Source organism: Caloenas nicobarica, chromosome 10, assembly GCF_036013445.1.
Source record: "Caloenas nicobarica isolate bCalNic1 chromosome 10, bCalNic1.hap1, whole genome shotgun sequence".
Lineage (NCBI taxonomy): Eukaryota > Metazoa > Chordata > Aves > Columbiformes > Columbidae > Caloenas > Caloenas nicobarica.
This window is the reverse complement of record NC_088254.1, coordinates 2,221,299-2,235,062: the sequence shown is the minus strand read 5'-3', so window position 1 is coordinate 2,235,062 and position 13,764 is coordinate 2,221,299. Positions and strand designations below refer to the sequence as shown.

At 52.7% G+C, this 13,764-nt stretch overlaps 1 protein-coding gene across 1 annotated transcript; it reads right to left on the bottom strand.

Annotated features, from left to right (window-relative positions):
- Nucleotides 1-479: 479 nt before the first annotated feature.
- On the bottom strand, nucleotides 480-13,030 carry OAZ2 (ornithine decarboxylase antizyme 2). Its single transcript, XM_065641944.1, is given in 6 exon segments — nucleotides 480-1,890; nucleotides 3,617-3,702; nucleotides 5,009-5,184; nucleotides 9,734-9,814; nucleotides 9,816-9,891; nucleotides 12,841-13,030. Coding segments are annotated over 6 exon segments (573 nt in total). The 5' UTR covers nucleotides 12,861-13,030; the 3' UTR covers nucleotides 480-1,756.
- Between the last annotated feature and the right edge of the window lie 734 nt (nucleotides 13,031-13,764).

The window sequence follows — 13,764 nt, the reverse complement described above, 5'->3', positions numbered from 1 at the left end:
GATTTTTTGGGGGTGGGGGGTGCCCATCCCTGGGGTGTCTGAGGGTTTAAGCAGATGTGCTGCTCCTGGCATCACATTCCTGTGACCGGGACCTTCCACCTGACGGGTAAAGAAGGAGCAAAGCGGTTCCATCACACCCGGGATGTGCCAGCGAAGGAACCGGTGGCAGAAACATCCCTGGCCCAGGGAAGGGGTTGAGGCAGCTCCAGCTCCAAGAAGGGATAAAACTTGGCTTTTCAAAAGCCAGAACTAGAAATCAGGGTTGGTTTAATCGGAGAATGGGTGCGACGCCTCCTCTGTCTCTGCACTGCGTGTGGAGAGGATGGGAGGGTCATACCCGTCACAGGGCACAGCAAATCACAGTAAATACATTCCCAGCAGCACAGCCCAGGCTCCCACTTTAAACCAGACTATTCAAGAAGGAGCAGAGCCCCCAGCCCTTTGATTTCTTTCGAGGGGAAGGAGGGAAAAGAGACACAAACTTTAAGATGATTTATTCACACCAATTCGTATCCCAGCCCCACCTCTCTCCCCCAAACAGGACGCGCCGACCGTGAGGGTTGTGGAATGGCTCCGCTTCAGCTGCTTGAAAAAACCCTCTCCAGAAGGGTGAGAGCACAACAACGCATACGAGGATAAGGCCACACGTGAGTAGCTTCCAGAGACACCCTCCTGCAGGCAGGGGACAGCCCGGGGACAAGAGCACGACCTCCTTCACCAGCGGCAGCAGGGGCCGGGGTGGAACACGAGCTCCGGCCAGCGCAGCGGGAAAGCCCCAGACTGCGAGAGCATCCCACGGGACTGGGAGAGCATCTTACCGGGACTGGGACTGACTGGGAGCACCACCATCCACACCTGCCCCTGCACGCAACTCCCTTTGGTTTGGATACAACTCGGTGTCTCAAGGTTCGAGATCATCTCTTTGGGAAGGGGAGGAGGAAGGAGAAGCGACAGCTCCAGCCCCATCCCTGGGCTGAAGGCGTCGGGTTTTTGGCTCTTTGGGACCGTCGCACGGCCAGCAGGAAGGAAACGTCCCCCCCGAGCAGAGGTATCGCTGCTCTGAGCCCGCAGCAGCACCAGAGGCTCCGCTCCTCTCAAAAAAGCAGCCCCAGCTGAGTGAAGTTCATCCGAATGCCCCTTTTATTGAATGAACGCTGTGATAGTGCGGTGGTAACATCGAACGGAGTTAAGACTGCTTAAAACAAAAGCTGGAAGAGCAAGAAATTTAAAAAGGAAAAAAAAAAAAAAAAAAAAAAAAGGACCAGTTTAAACAGCATCAGTCGCCCCAAAGTGGAGACATGCGGGGGTTTTGATGTAGTGTTAAAGGTTAAACTTGAGCACATCTCCTCCCTCCTAACACCCAAAACACGACGTCTATTTAAGAGTCTGAGTGAAAAATAAAATAAAAACCAAAGTAGTGGGTCAGATGAGCGCACACGGGGAAAGGACCAGGCGGGTTTGGAGGAGCTGCCGCTGCACCGGCGCTGGGCTCCCCGGCCCGGCGCGCACCCCAACAGAGCTCCTGCGCCCCTTCAACACCTCCCTTTACTATTTGGTGATTACATGTGGATATATAGTTCTCTAGGCAACACGTTTCAATGAGATAGTCAACTCGGAGGATACACAGGCCAACCTAACAATGAGAAATGCGGTTTCAGTCCAACAGAAGCTTGTTTTCCCTTTCCTCGAGGAAGGAGGCGTCGCCCCCTCTCCCCTCAACAGCATTTTGGGGTCACGCTGGAGTCCCCCGCTGCGGCTATTCTTCATCGGAGGAAGAGTTCTGCTCCAGGGGGTACACCATGAACATCACGTCTGGCCGCGACGGGACCGAGGGGTGACCAGGCCGCACGATTTCAAAGCCCAAGAAGCTGAATGTCTTCAGGAGCGGAGCTACCAAAGAGAAGGAAACCGGTTACCACCAAATAATCCTCCCTACCTGCGTCACCCAAGAAGCCGCAAATATCCAAGGGCACCGAACGCCCTCTGTGAGCACATCCAGAGCTTCCTGCACAGAAAAAACCATTTTTAACCCGACAGCACTCTTAAATAGGTGGTTCCATCTCTGCCTGCGTTCACCACAGCTGCACTAAGCGCGAGGGGGATTTGGGTTGTGCAGCAGAGCAGGTTCGGCCCCATTTATCCCGCGATGGCTGTGCCGGCCCCTCAGAAGCAGCGGTGCCAGGACGCGCCTGCAGCACGCCCAAGCTTTTAGCTTTTATTCCGTACTTGCACGGCGGCTGCTCTCAGCACTCCGTGAGTGGGTCAAACAGCAGCAAATGGGAATCTCCTCACTCCAGGTCTAGGCAGAAATTTTGTGTGTCTGTGAGGAGCTGGAGCTCAGTGGAAGCTCCCCCAGGAAAGCCACCGCGGGTTACGCACGGAAATCCTGAGCGGGGTGACTCCAGAAGCGCCCACACACCTTGTTTCAGTCAGACAAGGTTACACGATGCAGCGACAAGATGCATCCTCACTTGTAACGAAGCGATTGCTTCCCTGTGGTCCATGAGGTGACCCCGGTGCCACATCTCATCCCTACAGCATCCTGTGGCAATCAGCGTCCAGCCACATGGAGAAGCACCTACGTATTTTTCAAGACAGCGCTGAAATTCCAGCTGCACAGACAAGGACCCAGGATCTGGAGCACTCCAGAACTCATAAGCCCAGTCCAAGAGCCCGTTTTTAAAAACAAACCCCAGTATCAGGTGTCTCCTGTGAGCAGCCGCTGCGGGGGTTACCTGTGCAACCTGCGGTCACAGTGACACGATGGCAAGAACTTAATCTGGAAATTATTCCTGGCATCGTACCAGGGAGTGACATCTTTGCGGACTCAGCACAGCTTAGCTCTGATAACGTGCTTTGTTTCAGAGGAGACGCTGCAGCTTGCGAAGCAGCAGAGTAAAATTAGAATTGAGGTTTGAATTACTCCTGCCATGGCGATCGCTTGGTTACTCGCCTGTGTCTCGGAGGATTTAAAGTGACACATCCACAGCTCGGAACCTCAGCACAAATCTCCTCCAACTTCCGTGCTGTAATCACTCCTCCGACACATCTATCTTTAGATCCTAATGCAGCCTCCTTAAGCCAAAGCGTCTAGCGCCAGGGTCAGGATTACCTGGAGGTCTAGGAAGGGCAAAAGTGCCAGGAGATCTTTAAATAGCAGCTGAACATCAGGGCAACAAGCTACAAGAGGTCATTTCCCGTGTAATAACCTCTCCCTGGTTTCTCCTTCCAAATCCCAGAAGCCTGGTATCAAATTCAGACCATCACTCCTCACCAAAGGTGAAACAGTCACCGATTTCTGGACAGTAAAATGCTCCAGGTTGCTCAGGAGCCGCTTTCCACGGGAGTACTAGCAATTATTTAACGGCAGGACAGCAAAGCCTACCTGCTGCAGAAACCAGAACTACTCCCTCTCTCTGTCTCAAGAAAGGGTTTATTTTCTCCATAAGAACCTATTTCTACTTTGTAAGAACACTAGGAAAACGACGCATGTAACATTCCCTGCAGTAGGCAGCGTCTACTGAGCCTGGCCTCGGGATTACCAGACTTTAGTACGGGTTCAGCAGCGCCGGTTTAGATCGAGGGAGCAAACCTGACAGCGGGGGCGAGTTCTCACCTCTGTCTTCTCTGCTTTTTCTGAAGCAAATAAAGACGTAGTTTACTTTCATTTTTTCTTCGGCAAACTCCAGCAGTGCTGATAACCTGCCAAGGAGGAAGAAGACAAAGGAACATCAGCGATAGGAAGTCCTGGCCTGAGGAAGCCTCAGAGCATTATCAACTGTTCCGATGTTTTTGGGCAGAGAGATCCCTTGTTTACAGCCCCTTCCAGCGAACAATGGGTGCTGGAACAATGGGCTTCCTGCCGCACTGTCCGGCCCTGCGCAGCCACGAGCTGGCAGTCACCCGCGGGTCACTGTCCCCGCACCCGTCACACCAGCCCGGGGTTTGTACAGGAGCTGAAAACCGCAGCTGGTCCCCGGCCAGGCCACAACATACACAGGGGGATCCGCAAGTTTTGTGCTTTATGGGGGAAAAAAGTGAAGGGACGGGAGAGAAAGAGGAAAAGAAAAGGGGACAGGATGTGGGAGAGGAAAAGAAAAGGGGACAGGATGGGAAAAAAAGAAGGGACAGGAGAGAAGGCAGGGAAATTAAGTTTGCAAGGGTTTTGTTAATGCGGTAATGAATTATTTTAATTATAGCCTCTCCAAGGCTGTTTTATGCAGCTCAAAATAATCTTGGGGAACTGCGCTTTAAGTCACAGTGACAAAGGCGGGTAAATCCCCTCCCAGAAGATTCCGCTCCCTAGGAACTCGGACAGCTGAAGGATTTATGGGCCGACTGCAGAAATTATACAAACCTTTACCTGGACTCGGAGTCAAATGTGAGACAGCGAGAATACTGGCACTTACTGACGGTGCCTAATGAGGTTTTTTTCCTTAATTAGCTTGTGTAATTGATGGATGAAGCCTACTGGGAGGTTTAGGAGGACTCGGGTGAGCTCGCAGAGGACTCGGTGAAGCTGGGAGCGCTTGGCAGCGGGAGCTGCTCTGGAAGCTGCGTTTACACAGCCTTCCCAGAGCAGAGCTGTCTGGACAAAACACCGCCCGGTTCTGCCAACAGAGAGAAACCAGAGGCTCTGGCACAGCCTGGCGCCTGCGTGGCCGCACTCCAAGCGCAGATCCACCTACTGATGAGGAGCGCATCAATATAATGGAGGTTTATTTTTTTGTCCCCTTGAAAAAAAGAGGAAAACGGCCGCCAAAAGAAGCTTGCCAAGTGGCCAGCAGAACAAAAAAATGGAGAGAGGCTTGTAGATTTTTCCATACCAAAGCAGGCAAATCTGTTGCTTATTTTTCATTAGCATAGGGACTGAAAAAACAGGAACCCATCTGAGGGGAAGGAAAATATATAAGGAGGACTGACAGGAGGACACAGGAGTAAGGACAGAGTTCAGATACACAGAGCAGGACCAGAGCCCGTGGCTTGAGCTCTGGGTTGCCGAACTTACCCTTCTTTGCTTCCATCGGCTAATAATCCATCCGGGATTTCCACGAAGAGGCTCTGATTAGAGAGCACGGCATCCCAGGAGGAGGTTTTCACCTCTGTGACCTTGTACTGGAAGTGGACAAGATGAGGCTTCCCTTCGTGCACCGGGACATCTTGGTTAACAGTGATCTTCTCGTCCTGCGCCGGGGAGGGAGGAGAGCTCATGAAACACGGTTCAGGGGTAAAGAAAACTATCCAGGAGACTGTAGATTAAAAAACGGTGAGCAACCGTGCTTAAATGAGCATGCAAAGGGATGGTGTTTTCAATGGGAGCGCCCTCCTGAGTAAGGACCAGCCCTGTAAATCCAGAATCACAGACTAAAGCTGCCAGCGGGAGACTCGCCGTAGCTCACCGAGGTTCGTGTCCGAGCCGCAGAGCTCTACACAAGCGCAAAAGGTTCAGAGCTATTGTTCTGAACCACCTGGAGTACTTTGTTTTGTTCTAACCGAACACAAAAATAAAGAACAAAAAAAGTAAAGTCCTGCATTATAAACAGCCAGGGGAGTATAACTAGAGGGATACAAATGGCAAATTACTACAAACATCATACTTTTCCCTCTTCGGGACACACACCACAATGAGTGCTCAGACCTCGGAGTGATTGTCTAGTCACATTTTCCTGTTCAAAGCAATGCAGTTTTGCAAATTTACATTATATTAAATATCTAGGTAGCGAGTCTGTTCATTCACTGCAGGTCCCAGCCGCATCTTTGGAGGGCGGTTCATGAACCGGAGCATCTGCTGCCACAGTCTCACCAACTTTGTTATATCCCCAACCCTGAACATGGTCTTTATGTTTAAGGGATGCCCACAAATTGCTTTCCCAGATTTTACAGCCAACTGGTTTAAGGGAAGAAAATGAAAGTGGTGGAGTCACCATCCCTGGAGGGGTTTAAAAGGTGTTTAGATGAGGTTCTCAGGGACATGGGTTAGTGCTGGAGTTGGGTTATAGTTGGACTCGATGATCCTGAGGGTCTCTTCCAACTGAAACGATTCTATAAAATACAAAGCACAGAGGATCCCAAAAGCGACAGAAGCTACAGAGATACGGAGATTGTGACAATGCCTTTTCCAGAGACCACAACCGCACAGAGACCTCCTGCTCAGCTCCGCTGTTCCTAGAAAACCATTTCGTGGTTAAGCTCCATTCCTCCTCCGGACAATTTTTCCAGGCAGCCGGTTTGCCCAGGAACGATTTCCACATTTCGCTGCAAGGAGCCCCAGCGAAACATCCAAGAAATTCCTGCAGTTCCACGGTGTCGCCGCTGTCGGCAGCGGAGGGTGAGCTGTCCCGACTGCTCCGTACAGGCTGGTGCACACAGACTCACATTTACAAAGTCACCTGCAAAGCTCCGAAGGGCACAGGGAAACTCCAAATACTCATCTGTGACCGTGGCACACACAGGGAGCCAGGACAGCAAAGAAAACTTAGTTCTGTTTGGATCTGCAGTGAAGAAACATTTACAAACACATCCCAGCCAACAGTGCCCAGTCAGAGGGTAGAAAACTCCAAAATCGCTCCTTTCAAGCTGATCTTTTCTTGTAGGTATTTTAAGCTATTAAAAGCATTGCTGGTTCAGAAAAAATATCTCCGAGAACCTTTTGAGGCTCCTCAAGGCTGTGTGCCGGTGCTTTAATTCCTATAACCACATATATTAAAATAAATCCCTTGTGGTTTCACTATTGTGACAAGGAAGACGCCGTCAAGTATGTTAACGCTGGCGGAGCAGAGGAAGCCACCATTTGTTTAAAGCCCACAAAGCTGAGCTGAAAAACAAGTTTACACTTCATCAGAATAAATATCCTGTAGGAAATAAGTTTATTCACAGAGTTTGAAAGAAGTTTTTTGTGGTCGCGCCCGCTGTCAGGTTTTACTCCAGTTTTAAGCCAAGTGCATGAAGGAAGTCACAGGCAGCTGCCCAAGTTAAGTCAGGCTTGCTGCTGCTAAAGCCACCCGCAAGAGTTAGATCTGAGCTCAGTGAGAGCTCCGTGCTACAGAAAACAAAAACAACCCAAAAAAACACCAACAAGGGGATTATTGCACATCCTCCAGTTTCTAGGAGCCTTTGACAGTTGTTGCTGTGCAGAACGCATCTCTGCTTCAGCAAAGATCCTCCTCTCCAGAAAAGCTCACAGATGCTTTTCTTATACTTCACGAAAACAAAAACATAGCGAGGAAGTTGAGAAAAGCAGCTGGGAGCGACACACGGGAGGGGGAGCCCGTGACAGGAGGGAGAAGCTTTGGGAGCCGTCTGGCTTGGCCCTCGTGTCACCAGGAGCATCACCCCGCGCTCCAAACCGGCCGAGGCTTTGCCACTTCACAGCCCCCGAACGCGACAGCCCACGAACCAAAGGCAGCGAAACCGCAGAGATTAAGAGAACCAGTTCCCCCGGTTCGGTGGGAATTACATTTCCACAGCCCATCTTGAGCAGCTGATATTTGATTTCTAGACATCCAGCCAGCAAGATGCTGGGGTGAGAAGCTGTTCCTGTGAAGCAGCAGCTCAGAATTCTCGGGAAGCTGCTGAAAGCAAAATCCTGTTTACGCAACAAACGTTGGGGTTTAGTTCAACCCCTGCAAAATCCCTGTGGGGAAGAAAAAAAACCCCACCAGGTTCTCTTTTATAGGCAGCTGCCGAAACCACCAGCTCTCCAGCCTCGGGCTCCGTTTCAGGGAAGTCGAGCCGCAAGGAGCAGCTTCCACTTGGTTACAATTCCATTTTCCAAGCTCTGATGTCCCGAGAAGGACGGGGGCAGCCCCGGCGCCTTGGCAGCGTCCGAACAGAGGATGTTATGATCCACCACGGCCAAGCGACTCGAGAAACCCGCGCTGGCATGTGCTGCACCTGCAGGATCCTGCCAAGTTTGCCAGCCAGAGCATGTCCGTTCACACAACCGCTGATCACCGCTGCCTTCCCAGCTCCAGTAAAACTCCTTTGCTCTTAACACAAAAATCTCAAGGACCACGGTGAGCCCCAGCTGCCGAATCGATAGTGCGGTTGCACAGGGAAAGGTCACCCCTTGAACCAGAGCAGCTGATACAGCTGGAAAAAGTACCGAAGCTTTTGGGCCCGGGTGCCTTTCCAGGTCACGGCGGAGCTCGCTGGCTGAAAATCTCAGCCCGGTCCAACTCCAGCAGGATTTGAGAGGGGCAGAGTCCCAGGAACCCCCGTCTGGGGTTGGATTTTAAAGCACTCACAACCCAGCCCCCCTGCTCTGGGATGTGCCGTTACAGAAGGGGTTGATTTTCTGACCCAGAAAGAATCACAGCCGTGTTTCCAAGGTGCGGCTCGCAGGTGACATCCCCCCTGCCCACACGCCACCGCCAAAATCTTCGAGGCCATACTGAAGCCAAACCCTTCAAAACCTCCAAACTGTGACTTTTTTTTTCTACGTTGAGCCTGTTTTCTGCCTTTGGCCCTTGCCTGGTCCAAGGCACAGCAAAGCAGGAGTTCAAGGTGCAGGGTCCTTTATTTCTTATCCCTTCCCTGAGGGAATTAATTAGTTGTCCTGAGCCCCTCTTGAAGCCAATTATGTATCTTTGTTATCTGTCAGGAAGCCCATTGTGCAATTTTCCTACCTCTCCGCTGCTTCTCTGGATTTTGTACCACTTGTGACAATTCAACTCGATGGCATTAAGCCGACGTTACATTATTATTAAGAGGCAACAGAGGGTGACATTTATTCACAAGGTAAGCGGGTGAGGCGCGTGCTAAAAATTCACCGAGGCTGCATTAAAGAAAAGGCCTCTGGAAGCAGCCGTGAGGTCTGTGGTTCTCTCACCAATTTCAAGCGGAGACTTTGGTTGCTGTGACCCAAAAGTCTCTGTATCTTTTCATCACTGTGTGCCTCCCACAGGGTAATTAAAAATCAAGCCTAACACCTATGACAACACCCCTGTGTGAGCAGTCAAATTTGTGAGCTGAGCAGAACCTTAGGCTGCCTGATCCGATGGCGCTTCCCTCCCCGGTGTGTGGGAGAGCAACCCCGTGTCCCAAAAGGGAGACAGGCAGATGTTTTCCCCCCGTAACACAACATGAGCGCCTGTTACTCCTCAGCAAGGACCAGCCAGGTCTCCTCGTGTGGAAGGAAAGACCCTGTAGAGTGAAGAGGCCAAAAAAAACACCAAACCAAGAGCTGCGCAGCTCCACGTGCTCCTGAGCAAGTGTCTGCAGGTACAAAGCCTCCCCGATCTGCTTCAGCCGGTGTCCGTGTTCCAGAAATGTCCCCGTTTGCGAGGCAGTCGCCAACTCCGCACCTCGGTGAAGCCGCGACTTCCTCCGTGCGTCAGTTCAGACGCTGACAGTTCTGTTTTTCCGGACCAGGGCACAGGAAGGAGCTTATCAACTGTTCTCGGCATTTTACCTTTCTGCTTCCCGCTTCTTGCAAGACTTTTAAGAAGTTGTTTGATGTTTTGATAATCCTGGCCCCACGTACAATAGCTGAAACAGGCCTCTGGGAACAGGGCTAGTGAATTATTTGCTGCGCACCTTTGAGAGAAAGGTCTCCGATTTCTTAATAAATAGGTGATACTTAAGCCAAAAATTAACTGTCGCTGAAAAATTAAGCGTTCTCCCACTTCTTACCCTGAAGTTGTTTGCATTTATTCCCATCAGACCACGAAAGAAACCGAACGCAGTTGCGACGCGGGTACAGGTCGTTATTTAGACACGAGATCTTTCTCACCTTGTAGACCAGAGCTGAAAGAGAAGGATCCCTGCCACCCCCTCGCCCACCGGGGATCTTCGACAGTGGGTGAGGGGCATCAGGAGCACCACAGAGGCCCTGGAACGATGTGCCTGCAGCACTGCAGCTGGGGACAGTTACTCAAAGGTAAAATACTACTGCAAGATAAAAAAAAAAGAGAGAGAAAAAAACAAGGTTACATAGGTAGGAATCACGTTTCAGACGCTACAGCTCCTCACCACCCCACACCACTCGTATCCCCGCGCGTCGGAGGCTTTAGAGCCCCGATATCCACATTGAAAAGTCGCTGCCCACGTCGTGTCGGCGGCGTTTTGTTGGGAACGGAGGAGGGGGCTTTGCGGCCGGGAACGCGGCGTGAGCGCCGAGCAACCTGGTGCTAACGGGGGGGATGCGCGGCCAGACCAGCACACACCTTCTGCAAATACAACAGGACCCCGCAGGAGGAGGCTTCAGTTTCACACTTTCAAAATGAGGAGGAGCAAAAATGGGCCGATTCTTCAGGTATTTTTGCAACACGCTCTACAACGCCCGAGTTGACATTTTCATATGCAATGTCATACACGCATCCTTCACTCAAACCCTAAAGTTTACAAGCGCGCCCCACAGATCTACTTTTAAGAGCAAGAAATTAAGTTTCCCTTGCAGTTTCTAAGTTTGTTTGGATGTCCTACGCAAGGTCTTTCAGGATCGCTTTGAACACATACTTTAATATCTGCTTTTAGAAACTTAACGAAAGCAGATTACTTCACTCCTGGAGCATCGCTTCCTCTAGCGGTGCCACAGAAGCTCTTTGCCGAGGCACAGCAACAATATTCCTCCAACAAAGCCTGCAAAAGCGACGCCGAGAAACCAGTTGCTCCCCAGCGCTCCCATTACGAACCGCGCCAGCACAAAGCTATGGAAACACCACCAAAATAAAGGGTTTTCAATAAGCACACGGAGTGAGAAATAAGGCTATAAGAGACAGATGCTGGAGATGTATTGACAACTTACTGTCTGTCCTAAAATTTCTCACTGGAGCTGTTTCCCAAGACTTTTTCTGCTCTAATCCCTCTCTGCAAGGGAGACATGCTGAAATATCCAAGACCGAGGACCAAACCACACTCTGGGAACCACCTGAGCCGCCTCCGCAGGACGCTGGAACGTCTGCAAGTGAACCGCCAAAACCTGGCATTTCTGAACGCCAAAAAAAATACCTCACAGTTACGGCGCGGGCGGAATTTGCTAAGATCTCAGCTCGCCACCTCACACCAAAATACTCAGGAAACACGAATATTTTTCCTCTATATATTTCCTCCTCCTCCGAGCTTTTCAGCAGCGTTGCCGTAGCCTAGAGCAGCCTCTGCTTGGAGGGGAGGCATTTAAGCACCCCAGGAATAGCCAGAGCAACTGCTCGGTGGTGTTTTGTGTGGATTCGGTCCCTCCTCTCGCAGGGTATCAATGGAGCAGTGTGTATTTCAGAGTAGTGGATGTGCAGAGCCATGACAAAGCACTTTGCTCTGCACTTCCCCACCCCCAGAAAGCTGTTGGCAGCTTTGTTACTCCCTTCCCTCCTCCCTCACCACCCCCCCGGCCAACAATGTACTATTGATAGCTCCCTCCAACTCGCCGCCAAGGCATCGAGAAGCTGGATAATGAAGTGTAGTTGTGGGAAAAAATACCAAAAAAAAAAAAAAAAAAAAGAGACGGGCTGTAGTTTACATGCAAAGCACTTCAAGGCACTTCCCAGTTTTGCTTCCTCTGGCACATGCAGAAGTCAAAACACAAAACCCCTTCAGCTGCTAAGCCCGGCTTAGCCAAGACCTGTGGGCCAGCCCCAAAACTTGGGGGGAGTCCCCAGAGCAAGACGGTGCCGTCTGGCACAAGGAACAGAAATTAAACGGGGTTTTGCTTCCTCCAGATGCACATTAGCACCTTGGGAAGAAGTTCGTGTGAGCGCCCGACAAAGTCTGAGCCCTTCGTGCATCCATGCACCAGCGACTCTGCTCCCCGAGGCCTCTTTATAGCTTAAAAATTAGGAATGTGCTCCCTTCTGCCCTCTCTGCTCTTTGGAGAAGCCGCTTTCCAGCAGCTTGGTTGAGATTAAGGTGCATTTAGATCACCAAGGGCTTTTCCCTGAAGAAACTCCCGAGCAAAAGCCTCTTGACGGATCCCTGCCTGAAACAGGAGCTGGAAGCGCGTGTTTGTTTTCAGCCGGCGGGTATAATTTTAACTCTCTAAGATTCCAGCCATCTCAAGCCCGTGTCCCGTCCCTGGGCAGCGCAAAGGACAAGTCGGCAACTCCTGCACCCCGCGGCTCTTCCACAGCACCTGCAGCCAGCCCTGCCCTCACAACAACCCATTTGGGGGCTAAAACCCGCGCTTTTTCTTGCTTTTTGGCGTTTCGATCAGATGGAAGGATCCTCGCAGCTCCCTTGGCACTACAAAAATGAAGTTTTTTTCCTTGTTTTCTTTTTTTTGCCCCTCTTCAAAATAGGCTTTTGAGATGCTGTTGCGCTTCGCCCATAATAATATCACGCTGCCAGCCACCGCAAGTCGTATATTAAGGAACCTGGTTTAAAAAGCAACTTGTAAATAAGAGCACGGCTCAGGCATCTACAGACACGCAGCGGCCAAGAAACAAGGATGGTTTCTACAGACGCTTATCTAGAGGCTCAGGAAATGACACTTTTCGGCCTCTAAACAAGGCAGAGACACGCGAGATAATTTGGTCAGCTGAGAAAAAAAACCCCAAATGGTGTAAGTTCATGATAACCGAGCGGCCAGGAAAAAGATCAGCGTTCCCTGGGGCTGCGGGGGGAGACGCGGCCCCTCCCGGGCGCGAAACGCTCATTAGCAAGAGGCTCATTAGCACGAATCTCCTCAGACACCCGCGGAGGTGACGCCCCCCCCAGCCCAACACCCCCCCGGTGGGGGGGGGTGGGCAGAAGGGCCGCCCCGCTGGAGATTTTAACCCGGGAGAGGCGACAAATCCCCCGTTTCCCCCCGTCCCGGCCTCCACCCGCAGCCCGGGCCCGGCGGCCGCTCCGCGGGGCGCTCAGGCCGCGGCGGGCGGGCCCGGCGGTGGCGCCGCCGCCTCCCCGCACCTGTCCTGGGTGTTTATCATCCTGCGCTCAGGCTCGCCGCGGCCGGGCCGTGTCCGTGTGTCCGTGTGTGTGTGTCCGTATGTCCGTGTCCGTGCGTCCGTCCGCCCGCCTCTGTGGCCGCCGCGCTCTGACTGACCCCGCGGGCCCGCGCCCGCCCCGCCCCCCGCGCGGGGCAGCCTGGGAAACCGCGCCCCAAACAAAGGCGCGCGCCGCGCCACGCCCACCCGCCGCGCAGGCGCGTTGCGCTCCTCTTCCCCCCTCCCCCCCCGCCCCGTGCGTAGTGACGTCACCGCCGCTCGCCGGCTCCCGCCCGGTGCCCCGAGTGGCGGGAGCGGGGGCGGCGGGGCCGTGTGCGGGGCGGCCGGCAGCTCTGCCCGCCGCGGGGGAGCCGGGCCCCGGGGGCGGGAGCGGGCGTGAGGAGGGTGGGCAGGGCACACGGAACCACGGAGTGTCAGCGGGGACCTGGCCGTGGCCAGCGCGGGACGGCCGGTGCGGCGTGTCTGCGTGTTAACGGGGTTTTTGTCGTCTAAAAGGTCCTTCAACTCCTGCAAATCACGGAACGTCAGGGGTCGGAAGGGACCTCGAAAGCTCATCCAGTGCAATCCCCCCGCCGGAGCAGGAACACCCAGATGAGGTTACACAGGAAGGTGTCCAGGCGGGTTGGAATGTCTGCAGAGAAGGAGACTCCACAGCCTCCCTGGGCAGCCTGGGCCAGGCTCTGGCAACCTCACCGGGAAGAAGTTTCCCCTCATATTTAAGTGGAACCTCCTGTGTTCCAGTTTGCGCCCATTGCCCCTTGTCCTATCGCTGGTTGTCACCCAGAAGAGCCTGGCTCCGTCCTCCTGACACTCCCCCTTTCCATATTGATCCCCATGAATGAGGTCACCCCTCAGTCTCCTCTTCTCCAGCTCCAGATCCCCAGCT